The sequence below is a fragment of the Physeter macrocephalus genome, chromosome 21, assembly GCF_002837175.3.
Source record: "Physeter macrocephalus isolate SW-GA chromosome 21, ASM283717v5, whole genome shotgun sequence".
Taxonomy (NCBI): Eukaryota; Metazoa; Chordata; class Mammalia; order Artiodactyla; family Physeteridae; genus Physeter; species Physeter macrocephalus.
Window position 1 is genome coordinate 1,420,285 of NC_041234.1, and position 19,924 is coordinate 1,440,208.

The 19,924-nt window shown below is 40.5% G+C and overlaps 1 protein-coding gene across 1 annotated transcript in view; it reads left to right on the forward strand.

The window, feature by feature from the left end:
- The window catches only part of REPS2 (RALBP1 associated Eps domain containing 2), a 252,286-nt gene that overhangs the window by 178,265 nt on the left and 54,097 nt on the right, over nucleotides 1–19,924 (forward strand). The window contains exon 14 of the mRNA XM_024115285.1: nucleotides 2,258–2,319. Coding sequence (XP_023971053.1) covers nucleotides 2,258–2,319 — 62 coding nt within the window. The remainder of the gene's footprint in view (nucleotides 1–2,257; nucleotides 2,320–19,924) is intronic.

The window sequence follows — 19,924 nt, forward strand, 5'->3', positions numbered from 1 at the left end:
ACTTTAAATATGTCCTGCCACTCCCTCCTGGCTTGCAGAGTTTCTGATGAAAGATCAGCTGTTAACCTTAAGGGGATTCCCTTGTATTTTATTCGTTGTTTTTCCCTTGCTGCTTTTAATATTTTTTCTTTGTACTTAATTTTTAAAAAATGTATTTATTTATTTATTTTTGGCTCTGTTGGGTCCTCGTTGCTGTGTGCAGGCTTCCTCTAGTTCTGGTGAGCGGGGGCTACTCTTCTTTGCGGTGCATGGGATTCTCATTGTTGTGGCTTCTCTTTCTGCAGAGCACGGGCTCTAGGCACACAGTCTGTCTTCAGTAGTTGTGCATGGGCTTATTTGCTCCGCGGCATGTGGGATCTTCCCGGGCCAGGGCTCGAACCCGTGTTCCTTGCATTGGCAGGCAGATTCTTAACCACTGCGCCACCCAGGGATCCCATGTATTTAATTTTTGATAGTTTGATTAATATGTGTGTTGGCATGTTTCCTCTTGGATTTATCCTGTATGGGACTCTCTGTGCTTCCTGCATTTCATTGGCCATTTCCTTTCCCATATTAGGGAAATTTTCAACTATAATCTCTTCAGATATTTTCTCCTTTTCAGGTAGACTGCCTGTATCCTCTTCATTTGTTTGGTCTGGAGGTTTTTTACTTTGCTCCTTCATCTGCTGTGTGTTCCTCTGTCTTCTCATTTTGCTTAACTTTCTGTGTTTGGGGTCTCCTTTTCGCAGGCTGCACGTTAATAGTTCCTGTTGTTTTTGGTGTCTTCCCCCAGTGGTTGAGGTTGGTTCTGTGGGTTGTGTAGTCTTCCTGGTGGAGGGGACTAGTGCCTGTGTTCTGGTGGGTGGGGCTGGATCTTGTCTTTCTGCTGGGCAGGGCTGCATCCGGTGGTGTGTTTTGGGGTTTCTGTGAACTTAGTACGATTTTAGGCAGCCTCTCTGCTAATGGGTGGGGTTGTGTTCCTGTCTTGCTAGTTGTTTGGCATGGGGTGTCCAGCACTGGAGCTTGCTGGCCATTGGGTGGAGCTGGGTCTTAGCATTGAGACGAAGATCTCTGGGAGAGCTCTTGCTGATTGATATTACATGGGGCTGGGAGGTCTGGTGGACCAGTGTCCTGAACTCGGCCCTCCTACCTCGGAGCCTCAAGCCTCACAGCAGGCTGGAGCACCAAGACCATGTCAGCCACATGGTGGATGGTTTAAGGAGCCCTGCCTGGGCACCTGGAGTGTAGTGGGTGTGCGGTGAGCCGCATCCCAAGATCTAGGTGGCCAGTGGAATCGCAATCCGCCGAGGAAATGCAGAGCTGAGCTCCTATCCTGGCAGCAGGAGAAAAGGTATGATTTATTTTTAAGGCATAGAAAGTTGTCCAAATATTAGCCCACGTATTACAGATTTGGAAATAAACTGCATGTAGTTATATAGAGCATGGTGTGCTTTTCTAAGGATTTTGTAAAGAACGTGGTTTAACTTGGCCAGTGTGTGATGGTAAACTTATTTCTTGCGTGTGATCATGAGCCTTATTTATAATTCGATAGCAGATGTTTGTTTTCATTGTTAAGTTACAACTCAGACGTTCTTGGCTTAACTCCAGCTTTCTCTGTATCTCACAAAATTTTTTTTAAAAGTTAGAATGAAACTTTCAGAAGATGCTTCAAATGGGGCCAGATTATTTTAGAAACAGATTTAATTATCCCTGATAATAAGGATCAGAGTGTAAAAAGGAAATTGAGATCTTTGAAGAATCCCTAAATATCATTTTAGTCCATCATTTTCATCCTCTCCTACTGCTTTCAGACCCACTCACTTACAGGGCAGCAGCACTGCCTTGTTGGGTTTCTGGATTTCTGGCTCCCTACTTAAGCTAATGAGCAGTGTAATGGCTGAGAGCTTGGGAGAAATAGGAGAGGAGCCAAAGGGCCTAGAGTATTTGAAACTAAATAATTAACATCAGATTAATTGGGGATTGACTGTCCTTCCCGTGCTGGGTTGCAGTCTTTTGATCAAAGGGTGTCATTTCCTTACTGTTTTACACTGTCTTAATCACAACAGCCTATTATAAACATTTGGATTTTGGATAGGAGGAAAATGAAAAAGGGATTGGAAATAGCATGTACTCTTTTTTTTTTTTTTTAAAGAAAAAAGCCCTCATAGATTTTAAAAATTTTAACATGTTAAATGTGATAGCTCTTCCCAGTTAACAAGTGGAAGAGTGCTGTGTGTTGTTTTCACTGGTCCTTAACAGTGTGTATTTTTCTTTTCAGCTTCTAAGTCAGGGTTGTTACCTCCACCACCCGCGCTTCCTCCGAGACCTTGTCCATCGCAGGTAGGAGACGACGTTGATTTCTGTGAGCTGTCTGTCAGTAGGCAGTTGTCCTCCCACTGTGGTTCCTTTGCGAGGGTTGATCATCACAGAACTGGCCGGTCAGGTTCCCAAGATGATGTCTGGACTGGACCGGGAGAGCAGCGTGGGGTTGAATTTCTTCCTATCCAGCCAGCCCCCAGCCTCATGTGGAAAAGGGACAGTTTCCTCAATGAGCAACCAAGCAAATGTGTGAAACAGTTCAGTCTTGGCTGTAGAGGGTTGCATGTGGTTTTCATTACAGAGAGAGGAGCAGAAGGGGTGCCTCTCCGATTGGCGCTGGGGAGCGTGGCTTTTCTGTGTAGTATGTGCAGTCTCAGTGCCTATATTTTCCTCAGTGTTTTAGCAGCTGTGTTAATTCTGCATAAACTAAAAATAAATGGTCCTCAGCATGGAGTTAGTGCACCCACAGTGCTTTTTTTAGGATGGTATTTTCCTTTGGGACAAAAAGCTGAATCAGCAGCGTTGGGAGACTGTTATCACCCGAGTCTGTTTCACCTGTGAATGAATTCCGCCTTATTGACATGTGCTGCTATGGCCTTATACATGAACACTCTTTGTAGAGTTGAAAATGAGAAGCAAACAGCAAATCCGTGGAGTGTGGTAAAGAGTGCTACGGAGCCTTCCTTTCATTAATTGCTGCTGAAGAAACTACCTTTAAAGACCCTCTCTGACTTTGGGCAGGAAATGTTGAGAAATTTCTCTATAAACAGACCCAGTTCCTACCTCATTGCTCTGGGTAGTTCAGAGCATACGTTTCCATACGGTGCATCTCAGGACTCGCGGAGTCACTGAAACCACTTTAAACATTGGCTTGTCCTCCTTTTAGAGAATTAGATGGGCTTTAGTGTGCACTCAACCTCCAGATGCAAATACCATGAGACATGGGCTTCCTTCTTCAGTTTGAAGGGTAATTAAAAGCCCTCCTCCTCCTGACCCACATATAAATAAGTGAGAACCGTTTTTTTAATATTCCAGCGTTAGCTTTACGAGAGATTAATTAACCAGTCAACAAGTGTTTATTGAGTCCCTGCTATTTACTACTGCCAAGCTTTAGTTCCATCCTTGCCCTTCCTTGGCTGTGATTTCTACTCATTTAAATTATTAGCTGTGTTTACTGAGCATCTATAACAGAGCACGCATTTGTGCTAAGTGCTTTCAATGCATTATTTAATCGTCACAAAAATCCTATGAAGTAGGTGTAAATATTAACCTTAAAAAAAACCAAAAAAAACCAGATGAGGAAGTTGAAGCATGCAGGGGTTAAGCAAGTTACCCAAGGTGACATAGCTAGTAAACAGTAGAGCCAAGGTCCATCTCCTGAAGGTTCCTCCCCCTTCCCATTGTTGGAGTCAAAGTACCCGTGTGTACAGGAAGACAGGGCTCCATTGCAATGGCAGTTGAGGCTTTCACCACGTCCCCCAGGAGGACCTAGATGAGCTGATGCTCCTGATTTGCACCAGCCGCAAGCCTGTCACAACAACATTAGTGGGCCTTCCGGAGGTGCTTATCTACCAGCTGCTGGTTTCAGACCAGGACTTGGGAGCCACCTGGATGAATGCTTGGAACACTTGTCTGAAAGGGCTTTTGTGACCAACCTCCTTATGTTTCTCCTGCTGCACAAGTGACAGTAGTTACTTCCTGGTTGTGAACCATGCTGCCACTATCAGCAGTCCTCATCTGAGCTGCTCTAGGTGGGCTTCCTGGCTGCTCTGGGCCTTAGTGACTGAGGAGCTGATGGGGGCCTGGGAATTCTGAAGTCACGGTTAACGAAAGAGACTGCTTGTTTGTCTATCAGATTTCCCATCACAGTGTAAACAGTGAGCCTAGCGCTCAGTGCAAGCCTCCAGCTCAGCCGCCTAACTGTGGAGTTTTCAGACTATAGAAACAGGTGTGTGCGAAAAGCAGGCAGAAGAGCCCTCCACCACTTCACTCCCCTACACTCCCCGCCTCGCCCACTGTACGTGGGACACACATGGTCAACAGAGGAAGTCCTGGCTGATCCACACATGGTGGTGTTTAGTCTTTGTGCTTTGTCAAATTCCTACTGTTGGCCCCAGGAGAAAGTCACCTAACCACCTGTATGGGGCACCTGTATGTTTCAGTCTTTCCCAAACTACTTGTGATGAAGCATTCTCCTGGGAGATATTAATAGGGCTGTGTGGTAAGACAGATTTGCTGCCTCTGTACCTGCTCTGGGAGATTTGCAGTGCATGCCAGCTCATTAAGGGCTTTGAAGTCCTACAGTAAAGCAACCTGATCAATTTTGTTAAAGCTGGCAGCTTTCTAGCTTGTGACCATTCATCCCTTTATTTATAAAATACTGTTAATATCCTGAGGGCCTAGCAGTTAGGACACATGATTATACACCAGCCTTAAGGTATTGGTAAGAACATTTCCACACATCTTTAACCTGTCGCCTCATCTGTATGTTATGTGATGAAAGTTAAATTTTTATATCTTATGCCAATAGGTTTCCCTAGAAGAGATGAAAATGAAAAAGAAAGTTTACCACACATTAGCTTGGGATTTCAAATTGTTGTGTTTTCGGTTTGTTGTGTTTTCTTCGTTGCTTTCTCATGAGAGAGGAAGAAGGTACAGAAAAGCAACAAATTTTATTTTAGAGAATTTAAATACTCTGAGTTATTCTTTTGCTATGTTAAAATTTTTTTGACCGTTCCTTGGTATATATGGACAATCAAGGTGACTTTGGAAAAAAATATATATATACTTAACTACAGAGACTTCTTTTCTAGGGCTTAAACTGTAGTACTTAGGGGAGAAACCAGGAAGCCTGGTATAATTAAAATCATTGTATTTATTAGTAGCTTTGAGAAGAGATTAAGATAAAAAGTTTTTGGATTTAACATTTTCATATTTTATAACTTGATAAACGGGCAAGACTAGATTATAATAAAGAAGACATTTTATTCCCCCAAGAGGAACACTGTTTTAAAAACTATGTGGCCAATCAGTAATGCACTATCAGTTTTTAAGTATGTAAGAGACTTTGTACATTTGCAGATACGTGCACAAAGATATATATACATATGTTTATATACATAGAGAGAGAGATACATACATACACCAAAAGTCTGTCTCTACTTTTATCAAGTGAGAGATGAGATTTAGGTTTTCAGCTTAAAATGCAGCCTCGCTGGCCCTTACTTAGACCAGGCACCACCGTGATATGAACATGTGGATTAAGTTATACAAATGGGGCCATGGAGTTAGAAAAAGGAATAAATTCAAAGAAACTGATCTTATTTTTCATGCTATATAGGTAAGATCAAGAAGGTCCAACTGAGTATATAAAGAATCAAATGTTTTGGTCCCATGTTTTCCTGTGGACAGGCCAGAGAGCAGGGTGTAGTATTTTGGCTCAGGCTAGAGGCCAGAGTTGACACTTTTTTTTTTTTTTAAAGACTGATTCATAGTGTAAATGATTAAAAAGCAATTAGAGGTAACTTTCATATGGAGCAGTGTTAAAATTGTTGCCCCAGAGGTCTCTGAGTCTGTCTTCAATTCTTTTCATTCTTTTTTCTTTATTCTGCTCTGTGGTAATTTTTTCCACTATTTTATCTTCCAGGTCACTTATTCGTTCTTCTGCCTCAGTCATTCTGCTATTGATTCCTTCTAGAGAGTTTTTAATTTCATTTATTGTCTTGTTCATCATTGCTTGCTTCCTCTTTAGTTCTTCTGGGTCCTTGTTAAGTGTTTGTTGCATTTTGTCTATTCTATTTCCAAGATTTTAGATCATCCTTAATATCATTATTCTGAATTCTTTTTCAGGAGGGGACTCGTGCCTGTGTTCTGGTGGGTGGGGCTGGATCTTGTCTTTCTGCTGGGCAGGGCTGCATCCGGTGGTGTGTTTTGGGGTTTCTGTGAACTTAGTACGATTTTAGGCAGCCTCTCTGCTAATGGGTGGGGTTGTGTTCCTGTCTTGCTAGTTGTTTGGCATGGGGTGTCCAGCACTGGAGCTTGCTGGCCATTGGGTGGAGCTGGGTCTTAGCATTGAGACGAAGATCTCTGGGAGAGCTCTTGCTGATTGATATTACATGGGGCTGGGAGGTCTGGTGGACCAGTGTCCTGAACTCGGCCCTCCTACCTCGGAGCCTCAAGCCTCACAGCAGGCTGGAGCACCAAGACCATGTCAGCCACATGGTGGATGGTTTAAGGAGCCCTGCCTGGGCACCTGGAGTGTAGTGGGTGTGCGGTGAGCCGCATCCCAAGATCTAGGTGGCCAGTGGAATCGCAATCCGCCGAGGAAATGCAGAGCTGAGCTCCTATCCTGGCAGCAGGAGAAAAGGTATGATTTATTTTTAAGGCATAGAAAGTTGTCCAAATATTAGCCCACGTATTACAGATTTGGAAATAAACTGCATGTAGTTATATAGAGCATGGTGTGCTTTTCTAAGGATTTTGTAAAGAACGTGGTTTAACTTGGCCAGTGTGTGATGGTAAACTTATTTCTTGCGTGTGATCATGAGCCTTATTTATAATTCGATAGCAGATGTTTGTTTTCATTGTTAAGTTACAACTCAGACGTTCTTGGCTTAACTCCAGCTTTCTCTGTATCTCACAAAATTTTTTTTAAAAGTTAGAATGAAACTTTCAGAAGATGCTTCAAATGGGGCCAGATTATTTTAGAAACAGATTTAATTATCCCTGATAATAAGGATCAGAGTGTAAAAAGGAAATTGAGATCTTTGAAGAATCCCTAAATATCATTTTAGTCCATCATTTTCATCCTCTCCTACTGCTTTCAGACCCACTCACTTACAGGGCAGCAGCACTGCCTTGTTGGGTTTCTGGATTTCTGGCTCCCTACTTAAGCTAATGAGCAGTGTAATGGCTGAGAGCTTGGGAGAAATAGGAGAGGAGCCAAAGGGCCTAGAGTATTTGAAACTAAATAATTAACATCAGATTAATTGGGGATTGACTGTCCTTCCCGTGCTGGGTTGCAGTCTTTTGATCAAAGGGTGTCATTTCCTTACTGTTTTACACTGTCTTAATCACAACAGCCTATTATAAACATTTGGATTTTGGATAGGAGGAAAATGAAAAAGGGATTGGAAATAGCATGTACTCTTTTTTTTTTTTTTTAAAGAAAAAAGCCCTCATAGATTTTAAAAATTTTAACATGTTAAATGTGATAGCTCTTCCCAGTTAACAAGTGGAAGAGTGCTGTGTGTTGTTTTCACTGGTCCTTAACAGTGTGTATTTTTCTTTTCAGCTTCTAAGTCAGGGTTGTTACCTCCACCACCCGCGCTTCCTCCGAGACCTTGTCCATCGCAGGTAGGAGACGACGTTGATTTCTGTGAGCTGTCTGTCAGTAGGCAGTTGTCCTCCCACTGTGGTTCCTTTGCGAGGGTTGATCATCACAGAACTGGCCGGTCAGGTTCCCAAGATGATGTCTGGACTGGACCGGGAGAGCAGCGTGGGGTTGAATTTCTTCCTATCCAGCCAGCCCCCAGCCTCATGTGGAAAAGGGACAGTTTCCTCAATGAGCAACCAAGCAAATGTGTGAAACAGTTCAGTCTTGGCTGTAGAGGGTTGCATGTGGTTTTCATTACAGAGAGAGGAGCAGAAGGGGTGCCTCTCCGATTGGCGCTGGGGAGCGTGGCTTTTCTGTGTAGTATGTGCAGTCTCAGTGCCTATATTTTCCTCAGTGTTTTAGCAGCTGTGTTAATTCTGCATAAACTAAAAATAAATGGTCCTCAGCATGGAGTTAGTGCACCCACAGTGCTTTTTTTAGGATGGTATTTTCCTTTGGGACAAAAAGCTGAATCAGCAGCGTTGGGAGACTGTTATCACCCGAGTCTGTTTCACCTGTGAATGAATTCCGCCTTATTGACATGTGCTGCTATGGCCTTATACATGAACACTCTTTGTAGAGTTGAAAATGAGAAGCAAACAGCAAATCCGTGGAGTGTGGTAAAGAGTGCTACGGAGCCTTCCTTTCATTAATTGCTGCTGAAGAAACTACCTTTAAAGACCCTCTCTGACTTTGGGCAGGAAATGTTGAGAAATTTCTCTATAAACAGACCCAGTTCCTACCTCATTGCTCTGGGTAGTTCAGAGCATACGTTTCCATACGGTGCATCTCAGGACTCGCGGAGTCACTGAAACCACTTTAAACATTGGCTTGTCCTCCTTTTAGAGAATTAGATGGGCTTTAGTGTGCACTCAACCTCCAGATGCAAATACCATGAGACATGGGCTTCCTTCTTCAGTTTGAAGGGTAATTAAAAGCCCTCCTCCTCCTGACCCACATATAAATAAGTGAGAACCGTTTTTTTAATATTCCAGCGTTAGCTTTACGAGAGATTAATTAACCAGTCAACAAGTGTTTATTGAGTCCCTGCTATTTACTACTGCCAAGCTTTAGTTCCATCCTTGCCCTTCCTTGGCTGTGATTTCTACTCATTTAAATTATTAGCTGTGTTTACTGAGCATCTATAACAGAGCACGCATTTGTGCTAAGTGCTTTCAATGCATTATTTAATCGTCACAAAAATCCTATGAAGTAGGTGTAAATATTAACCTTAAAAAAAACCAAAAAAAACCAGATGAGGAAGTTGAAGCATGCAGGGGTTAAGCAAGTTACCCAAGGTGACATAGCTAGTAAACAGTAGAGCCAAGGTCCATCTCCTGAAGGTTCCTCCCCCTTCCCATTGTTGGAGTCAAAGTACCCGTGTGTACAGGAAGACAGGGCTCCATTGCAATGGCAGTTGAGGCTTTCACCACGTCCCCCAGGAGGACCTAGATGAGCTGATGCTCCTGATTTGCACCAGCCGCAAGCCTGTCACAACAACATTAGTGGGCCTTCCGGAGGTGCTTATCTACCAGCTGCTGGTTTCAGACCAGGACTTGGGAGCCACCTGGATGAATGCTTGGAACACTTGTCTGAAAGGGCTTTTGTGACCAACCTCCTTATGTTTCTCCTGCTGCACAAGTGACAGTAGTTACTTCCTGGTTGTGAACCATGCTGCCACTATCAGCAGTCCTCATCTGAGCTGCTCTAGGTGGGCTTCCTGGCTGCTCTGGGCCTTAGTGACTGAGGAGCTGATGGGGGCCTGGGAATTCTGAAGTCACGGTTAACGAAAGAGACTGCTTGTTTGTCTATCAGATTTCCCATCACAGTGTAAACAGTGAGCCTAGCGCTCAGTGCAAGCCTCCAGCTCAGCCGCCTAACTGTGGAGTTTTCAGACTATAGAAACAGGTGTGTGCGAAAAGCAGGCAGAAGAGCCCTCCACCACTTCACTCCCCTACACTCCCCGCCTCGCCCACTGTACGTGGGACACACATGGTCAACAGAGGAAGTCCTGGCTGATCCACACATGGTGGTGTTTAGTCTTTGTGCTTTGTCAAATTCCTACTGTTGGCCCCAGGAGAAAGTCACCTAACCACCTGTATGGGGCACCTGTATGTTTCAGTCTTTCCCAAACTACTTGTGATGAAGCATTCTCCTGGGAGATATTAATAGGGCTGTGTGGTAAGACAGATTTGCTGCCTCTGTACCTGCTCTGGGAGATTTGCAGTGCATGCCAGCTCATTAAGGGCTTTGAAGTCCTACAGTAAAGCAACCTGATCAATTTTGTTAAAGCTGGCAGCTTTCTAGCTTGTGACCATTCATCCCTTTATTTATAAAATACTGTTAATATCCTGAGGGCCTAGCAGTTAGGACACATGATTATACACCAGCCTTAAGGTATTGGTAAGAACATTTCCACACATCTTTAACCTGTCGCCTCATCTGTATGTTATGTGATGAAAGTTAAATTTTTATATCTTATGCCAATAGGTTTCCCTAGAAGAGATGAAAATGAAAAAGAAAGTTTACCACACATTAGCTTGGGATTTCAAATTGTTGTGTTTTCGGTTTGTTGTGTTTTCTTCGTTGCTTTCTCATGAGAGAGGAAGAAGGTACAGAAAAGCAACAAATTTTATTTTAGAGAATTTAAATACTCTGAGTTATTCTTTTGCTATGTTAAAATTTTTTTGACCGTTCCTTGGTATATATGGACAATCAAGGTGACTTTGGAAAAAAATATATATATACTTAACTACAGAGACTTCTTTTCTAGGGCTTAAACTGTAGTACTTAGGGGAGAAACCAGGAAGCCTGGTATAATTAAAATCATTGTATTTATTAGTAGCTTTGAGAAGAGATTAAGATAAAAAGTTTTTGGATTTAACATTTTCATATTTTATAACTTGATAAACGGGCAAGACTAGATTATAATAAAGAAGACATTTTATTCCCCCAAGAGGAACACTGTTTTAAAAACTATGTGGCCAATCAGTAATGCACTATCAGTTTTTAAGTATGTAAGAGACTTTGTACATTTGCAGATACGTGCACAAAGATATATATACATATGTTTATATACATAGAGAGAGAGATACATACATACACCAAAAGTCTGTCTCTACTTTTATCAAGTGAGAGATGAGATTTAGGTTTTCAGCTTAAAATGCAGCCTCGCTGGCCCTTACTTAGACCAGGCACCACCGTGATATGAACATGTGGATTAAGTTATACAAATGGGGCCATGGAGTTAGAAAAAGGAATAAATTCAAAGAAACTGATCTTATTTTTCATGCTATATAGGTAAGATCAAGAAGGTCCAACTGAGTATATAAAGAATCAAATGTTTTGGTCCCATGTTTTCCTGTGGACAGGCCAGAGAGCAGGGTGTAGTATTTTGGCTCAGGCTAGAGGCCAGAGTTGACACTTTTTTTTTTTTTTAAAGACTGATTCATAGTGTAAATGATTAAAAAGCAATTAGAGGTAACTTTCATATGGAGCAGTGTTAAAATGAGAGTTAGTTAAACTTATTAGCTCATTGTTTGTGTGCATATGAACTGAGTAAAATGCCATTCGCAGGGTTGGTGCTTGTCCTGTAGGTCTGTTTTCTGCTCGGGGCCCGTGTGGTACTTCAATAGCCAAATCCCTTTAATAGTGTTGATCTCGGGCCAGATTTCTTATAGCAGTTGTGATAGAGCCACAGCTTCAGTGTAATTATCTTTAATAAAGAGAAGATTTTTTTTTTGGTCTAAAGGATAATCTTTTCAGTTTTGTATTAGCACCACATTTGATGAATTGCGGCTCCCTGTAGACTCATGTGCTCCGAATTTTCCTACTTATACCACTAATTTCTCACTTTGTAACGGCAAGTGCTCTTTGCGAGCAATGCACTGAGCCCTACAGTAGCACTGTGGGATGCAAGCGCTATGGAGGAAGCCTTTTAGCAGTGCTTCTAAGCTCAGGGAGACCAAGAGGGCTTCGTGCAAGGGCTGAGGTTACCAGTGAAATGAGTTTTACAGAAACCAGAGAACGTTTCTTTTTAATGGCTGAGGGGTTCAGAACCTTACTGTAGAGAAAAAGCAAATGCAAAGAAACAGGTGTACAAGAGGTCCCTGTGTGTTGGAGGAACTGCCCGCAATTTGGAAAGCTAGGAGATTTTAGAGGAGAGAGATTTCATGTTTGGAGGTGGCAGTGAAGAGCAGCCAGCCTGCTCACTTGAGTCCTGGTGGTGCCAGAGCCGTGGGAGAGGAAAGGCCCCCTGATGAGAGAGTTCTGTCTGGGGAGCAGCTGCTGAGGGGACAGCTCAGGGTGTCACTCAGCCCAGCAGCGCTCACCCTTGCGGACACCAGCATCGTTTGGGGGAGCTTGCAACCTACTGAGGCCTGGGCGCTGGAAGTTTGTAGAAGCTCCCCAGGTGATTCTGAAGTGCAGTCAGGATTGAGAAGCACTGGATTAAGGTGAGAGGAAGGAATGTTCAAAGAAGTTGAGAATATAGGGGATCTGTTGATGCTCCATCCCGAGTTCTTAAAGGGCACGGTGGGAGGCTTTCTCAAGCTGGGGAGGGTGGGAGACACCAAGTCGTCCGGTTAGGGGATATACCCAGACCCTGTGGGGACAGGGACCCCGATCACAATGAATGGCCTGGGGGTCCCGGGCTTCTGGTGATAACTGATTTCAGCAGGGTCGGGGGCGTGATGGGAAGGTCTTGCTGGAATGACTAGTCGCTGTGTGCCTCCAGTCCTGTGTGTACTGTTGTGAAGGACTAGCCATGAACACAGATGGCCTTGAAAGGAATCCATAGTCCATTCAGCTAATCTGTCATCTGACTTTACCATCAGGCTAGGATCAGGTCTCTAAGGCAATACTGAATCCAGTAGGAATATGCTGGGCATGCTGCTTTACTTCAAAGCCAGATTTCTTAGATACAGCTTGATATAAAATACTCTCTTTATTTAATTTTCAAGGGAAGACTGAGACTCACTTTTAAACTCAAATGGCAGTTTGTAGGCCCTGAAGTTCTGAAATATTTGATACTCCATGCTTTTTTTTTAAAAAAAAATACATTGTCCTTGTAAATGAATATCTTTTCATTTCAAGACTGCTTTCCTTAAGTTAATATAGTTGATGATACAAAATAGTAAATTCTCCTGGGAGAAATTAAGAGTTTTAGAACTCTCTCTCTTTTTTGGCATTACTAGTGATTATGTAAGTCTCTTACAGGGTTATGTAATATGTTTTTAAAATGTAAATTTGATTAAAGTATAGCATGCATACTGAATCCATTTTAAATACATACTAAATCCATTTTTATGAGAGTAAAATGAAGTATTATCTCACTGGCAATTTTCAGATATCTATAAGAAAACAGCAAGAACCTTTCTTGAAATGTAAACAATATAGAAATGTTACTGCTTCTAAAACTTTGTGGCTTTTTTCTTTATCAAATTAAAACCCAGTGGGCATATATCACATATCATGAGATCTTTTGCTATAATGTATTCAGATGATCTCATGTAATGTACATTAGTTACTAAATCACCTTAATATATTGGTTATGTAGATGACGCATATTTGTAAGCTTTGCAAGGTATATACAGCATCCTGATTTTCACTCATCAAAATATAAACTTAGTATATGTCAAGAGGTAGTCTTCTATGTATTTATGTATTAGAAACTCAGTAATTATTTTGAAGAGAATTTTACAAACATATATCACCTAAGATGCCATCTTCATTTTCTTCCAAATTGTTACTCTCTTCTGTCCTACAGTGCATGCTGAAGATTAGCTGAAAATCACAGTATGTCAGTGACTGTTTCAGTGATTAAGGAAAGAAAATCTAGGTCCAGGATTTATCTTCATCTGTGATGATGAAAGAACGTAATGAAAGCTGTACAGCATTATACAAATGTGTCTGTCTGTGGTCTTATTCTTAGCCTTACTATTTGGTCTACGGCCATACCACCCTGAACGCGCCCGATCCCGTCTTAGCCTTACTATTTGGAAGCTCTATGGCTTTATGGGAAGTAAGCAGATTCATCTGATGGACCTACTATGTCTTCTAGAAGATGAGAAGATTAGACTAGATAGATCCTTTTAGTGCTTAAAGTTTCCGATTATGTGTTGAATTCCTCTGTCCAAGAAAAATTTTGTTGCAAATATAGATGAAACATCACAGAACACAAGTGAGGACAAGATGGCTTAGTCTAATTTCTCCCTGCTCTCCCACTGCTAAGTACAACTGAAAACCCTAGGCATAATATGGCAGAAAGAGGATTTCAAAAGATGTAAAGAGGAAAGCAGGCTGACTAGGGCCTCAGGACTTGAGGAATAGCATGGTAGTGAGTCCCCTGAGTTTTAACAAATCTTTCATATATCCTGGACTGGGCACTGGAGGCGCCTGCAACCCGGAACCACTGACAGATGCAAACAAAAAAATATACTCCCCAGCCAAAGCACTGGGAAGGAGGTAGCTAAGCTAGATATAAACCTTTTTAACAATACTTGCTGTACCCCAGCCAAACACCATGGATGCTCCCCCCTCTGATGTCAGCGGAGACGTACTGGAGAGGCTGGTATTTTGCTCCTCATGCGGTAGCAGTAGACAGCCCAGAGTGGTGCTTTCCTAGTCAGCAAACATGGCTTCAGCAGAGACCAAAGGGGGAATCTAGTCTCTCACCTGTGACAGATGGCAGCCGATGGCCTGGGGAGGCACTTTACACCCCCACAGACAGTGTCACTGGAGACTGAAACATTCCCAGGTAAACAAAACCTCAAGGAATTTGTCATTAGTAGACTTGCCCTATAAGAAATGCTAAAGGATGTCCTCCAGGCTGAAATGAAAGGATATTAGACAGTGCCTTGAGGCTCTAAAAAGAAATGAAAAAAGGTGAAGGTAGCTACATAGGTAAGTATAAAAGCCAGTAGTGTTGCATTGTTAGTTTGTAACTCCTTTTTTTTCTATATGATTTAAAAGGGAAATGCTTAAAACAATAATTTAAAATCTGTGTTAATGGGCACACATGCATAGAGATGTAATTTGTGACAGTAGTAATATAAGGAGGCAGCAGGGCTGTGTAGGCGCAGAGGTTTGTATACTATTGATATGAAGTTGGTATTAATTCAAACTTGTTATAAAGTTAAGATATTAACTGTAATTCCTAGGGTAACTACTAAGGAAAAAAACTTAAAAAAAATATGGAAAAAATGAGAAGGTAGTAAAAATGTTACACTAAAAAAAAAATCAGTTAATCGCAAAAGAAGATAATGATGGAGGAATTGAGAAGAAAACAGGTATAAGACCTGGAAAACAAACAGCAAATGGCAAAAGTAAATCTTTCCTTATTAGTAATTACTTTAAATTATATGGATTAAAATCTCCAATTAAAAGACAGAGACAGGACTTCCCTGGTGGTCCAGTGGTTAAGACTTAACCTTCCACTGCAGGGGGTGTGGGTTCTATCCCTGGTCAGGGAGCTAAGATCCCATATGCCTCACGGCCCAAAACCAAAACATAAAAAACAGAAGCAATATTGTAACAAATTCAATAAAAATACATTAAAAGAAAAAATATATATTACAAAAAGGCAGAGACAGACAGAATGCATTAAAAACTATCCAAATATGTGCCGTCTACAATAGACTTCACTTTAGATCCAGTGATACAAATAGATTGAAAGTGGAAGGATGGAAAAAGATATTACATGCAAACAGTAACCAAAAGAGAGCTGGGGTGGCTATACTAATATCAGACCAAAATAAACTTAAAGACAAAAATTGTTACAGGAGACTTAGAATGACATTATGTGTTGATAAATGGGTCAATCCATTAATGTGATTAAAAATTATAAACATATACACAGCTAACAACAGAGCCCCAAAATATATGAAGCAAAACCAACAGAACTGAAGGGAATAATAGCCAGTTCTACAGTAATAGAGACTTTAATACATCACTTTCATTAATGGATTGACAACTAGACAGAAGACCAATAAGGAAATAGATACCTACTAGACATCTATAGTACACTCTACTCAACAATAGCAGCCTACACATTTTTTCTCAAGTGCACATGGAACATTCTCCAGGATAGAAAATACGTTAGGCCACAAAACAAGTCTTAGTACATTTAAAAAGACTGAAATCATACAAAGTATCTTCTCTGACCACAGTGGAATGAAACTAGAAATCAGTAACAGAAGTAAAACTGGAAGATTCAGTAATATGTGGAAATTAGGTGACATACTCTTAAAAAACCAAGTGGCCTTAAGGGATACACAAAACAACTAGATGTACAAATGCGGAGTTGTTAAAATGCATTTGAAATTAAGAGATGGGCAACTTAACTGCGCGTCCGGAGCCTGTGCTCCGCAACGGGAGAGGCCACAACAGTGAGAGGCCCGCGTACCGCGAAAAAAAAAAAAAAAGAGATGGGCAACTTAAAAAAATCATATATATTATATGATATTTATAGCATATTTTATATATTGCTATATAAAAACTTCATGGTAACCAGAAACCAAAAATCTATAATAGATGTACATGCATAAAAGAAAAAGGAATCCAAATATAACACTAAATATAGTCATCAAATCACAAGAGAACAAAAGAAGAAAGGAACAAAAAGACCTAAAAAAACACCAAACAATTAACAAAATAACAATAAGAATAGACGTATGAATAATTACCTTAAACGTGAAAGGACTAAATGCTCCAGTCAAAAGACAAAGTGTACCTGATTGGATATAGAAACAAGACCCATGTACATGCTGTCTACAAGATACGCGCTGTAGAGCTAAAGACGCACACAGACTGAAAATGAGGGGATGTAAAAAGATATTTCATGCAAATGAAAATGACAAGGAAGCAGGGGTAGCAACACTCATATCAGACAAAATAGACTTTAAAACAAAGGCTATAAAAAAAGACAAAGAAGGGCATTTTATATGAGAAAGGGATCAATACAAGAGGAGGATATTATACTTGTTAATATATGTGTACCCAATACAGGAGCACCTAAATATATAAAGGAAATATTAACAGACATAAAGAGAGAAACTGACAATAATACAATAATAGTATGAGACCTTAACACCCCACGTATATCAATGGACAGATCAGATGGAAAATCATTAAGGCAACTGGTCTTAAATGACATAATAGACCAGTTGGACTTAATAGTAGGGACATTGCATCTGAAAAGAGCAGAATACACATTCTTTTCAAGTGCACATAGAATGTTCTCCAGGATAGATCACAAGCTAGGGCACAAAGGAAACTTCAACAAATTTAAGAGGATAGAAATTATATCAAGCACTTTTTCCAACTACAGTGGTATGAAACTAGAAATCAATTACAGAAAAAAAACAGGAAAAGCACAAACACATGGAGACTAAACAACACACTCCTAAAAAACCAATGGGACAATGAGGAAATCAAAGAGGAAATGAGAAAATACCATGAGACAAATGAAAATAGAAACACAGCTTTCCAAAATCTGTGGGATGCAGCAAAAGTAGTTCTAGAAGGGACGTTATAGGGATACATGCCTTCCTCAAGAAACAAGAAAAATCTCGAACAACTTAACCTAAGCATTCTAAAGGAATTAGAAAAAGAAGAGCAAACAAAGCCCAAAATGAGCAGAAGGAAGGAAATAATAATGATCAGAGAGGAAATAAATAGACCAAAGAAAAAGGAAATAGAAAAGATGAAACCAAGACCTGTTTTTTTGAAAAGATAAACAAAATTGATAAGCCTTTAGCCAGGCTCATCAAGAAGGAAAGATAGAGGACCCAAATGAACAACATAAGAGGTGAAAGAGGATAAATAACAACCAATACCACAGAAGTACAAAAAATCATAAGAGAATACTATAGACAGTTATATGCCAACAAATTGGACAACCTAGAAGAAATGAACAAATTTCTAGAAACATAAAACTTGCCAAAAATGAATCAGGAAGAGACAGACAATTTGAACAGACCTATCACTAGTAGTGAAATTGAATTTGTAATAAAAAAGCTCTCAGCAAACAAAAGCCCAGGACCAGATGGCTTCAAAGGAGAATTCTCCCAAACATAAGAAGAGCTACTACCTATCCTCAAACTATTCCAAAAAATTTAAGAGGACAGAACAACACTCCCAAATTCATTCTATGAGGCCACCATTACCTTGATACCAAAACCAGACAAAGACACTACAAAAAAAGAAAATTACAGACCAACATCTTTGATAAATATAGATGCAAAAATTCTCAACAAAGTATTAGCAAACTCAATCCAACAATACATAAAAAGGATCATACACCATGATCAACTGGTATTTATTCCAGGGATGCAAGGATGGTTCAGTATTCACAAATCAATGTGTAATATACACCATCTTAACAAAAGGAAGGATCACTATCATGTAATCGTATCGATAGATGCGTTAAAAAACCTTTGACAGAATTCAATATCCATTCATGATAAAAAAAAAACCTCTCATCATAGTTGGTATAGAGGGAACATATCTCAACATAATAAAGGCTCTTTATGACAAACCCCCAGCTAACATCAGTGAAAAGCTGAAAGCATTTCCTCTAAGATAAGGAACAAGACAGGGATGCCCACTCTCCACCACTTCTATTTAACAACGTCTTGGAAGTTCTGACAGCAGCAATCAGAGAAGAAAAAGAAATATCAACAAAAAGCATCCAAATTAGAAGGGAAGAAGTAAAACTCACTATTTGAAGATGACATGATACTATACATAGAAAACCCTAAAGTCTCCACCTCAAAACTGTTAGAACTAATTAATGAATTCAGTAAAGTTGCAGGATACAAGATTAATATACAGAAATCTGTTGGTTTTCTATACACTAATAATGAACTATCGGAAAGCGAGAGCAAAGAAAAAAAAAAAAAACACCAAAAAACAAAACCAAAAAGCAGTTGCCCCAGAAAGAACAAAATACCTAGGAATCAATTTAACCTAGAAAGTGAAAGACCTATACTCTGAAAACTATAAAACATTGATGAAGGAAATTGAAGATGATACAAAGAAATGGAAAGATATCCTATATTCTTGTATTGTTAGAATTAATATTGTTAAAATGTCTATACTACCCAAAGCAATCTACAGATTTTTAAAAAAATTTTATTTATTTACTTTTGGCTGCATTGGGTCTTCATTGCTGTGCATGGGCTTTCTCTAGTTGGGGCAAGCGGGGGCTACTCTTCGTTGCGGTGCGCAGGCTTCTCATTACAGTGGCTTCTCTCGTTGCAGAGTACAGGCTCTAGGCATACGGGCTTCAATAGTTGTGGCACGTGGGCTCAGTAGTTGTGGCTTGTGGGCTCTAGAATGCAGGCTCAGTAGTTGTGGCACACGGGCTTAGTTGCCCCGCAGCATGTGGCATCTTCCCGGACCAGGGCTTGAACCCGTGTCCCCTGAATTGGCAGGAGGATTCTTATCCACTGCGGCACCAGGGAAGCCCCAATCTACAGATTTAATGCAATTCCTATTAAAATACCCATGACATTTTCCACAGTAGAACAAAGAATCCTAAAATTTATATGGAACCACAAAAGACCTCAAATTGGTAAAGCAGTTTTGAGAAAAAAAGAACGAAGCTGGAGGTATCACTCTCCCTAACTTTAGACTATACCGCAAAGCTACAGTAAGCAGAACAGCATGGTACTGGCACACAGACACATAGATCAGTGGAACAGAACAGAGAACCCAGAAGTAAACCCATGCACTTATGGCCAATTAATTTACATCAAAGGAGGCAAGAAGATACAATGGGAAAAAGTCTCTTCAATAAGTGGTGTTGGGAGAACTGGACAGTTACATGTAAAAGAATGAAATTAGAACGTTTTCTCACACCATGTACAAAAATAAACTTAAAATGGATTAAAGACCTAACTGCAAGACCTGAAAGCATAAAACTAGAACACTTTGACAAAAGTAGAAGCAATACATTTTTGGATCTGTCTACTAAGACAAAAGAAATAAAAGCAAAAATAAACAAACAGGACCTAATTAAAGTTAAAAGCTTTTGCACAGCAAAGGAAATCATCTGCAAAACAGAAAGACAACCTAATGAATGGGAGAAAGTAATTTACAAATGATATGACCAACGAGGGACTAATATCCAAGATAAATAAACAGCTCATACAACTCAATATTTTTAAAAAGGCAACCTGGCTAAAAAAATGCATAGAAGACTTGAATAGATGTTTTTCCAAAGAAGACCTGCAGCTGGCCAACAGGCAC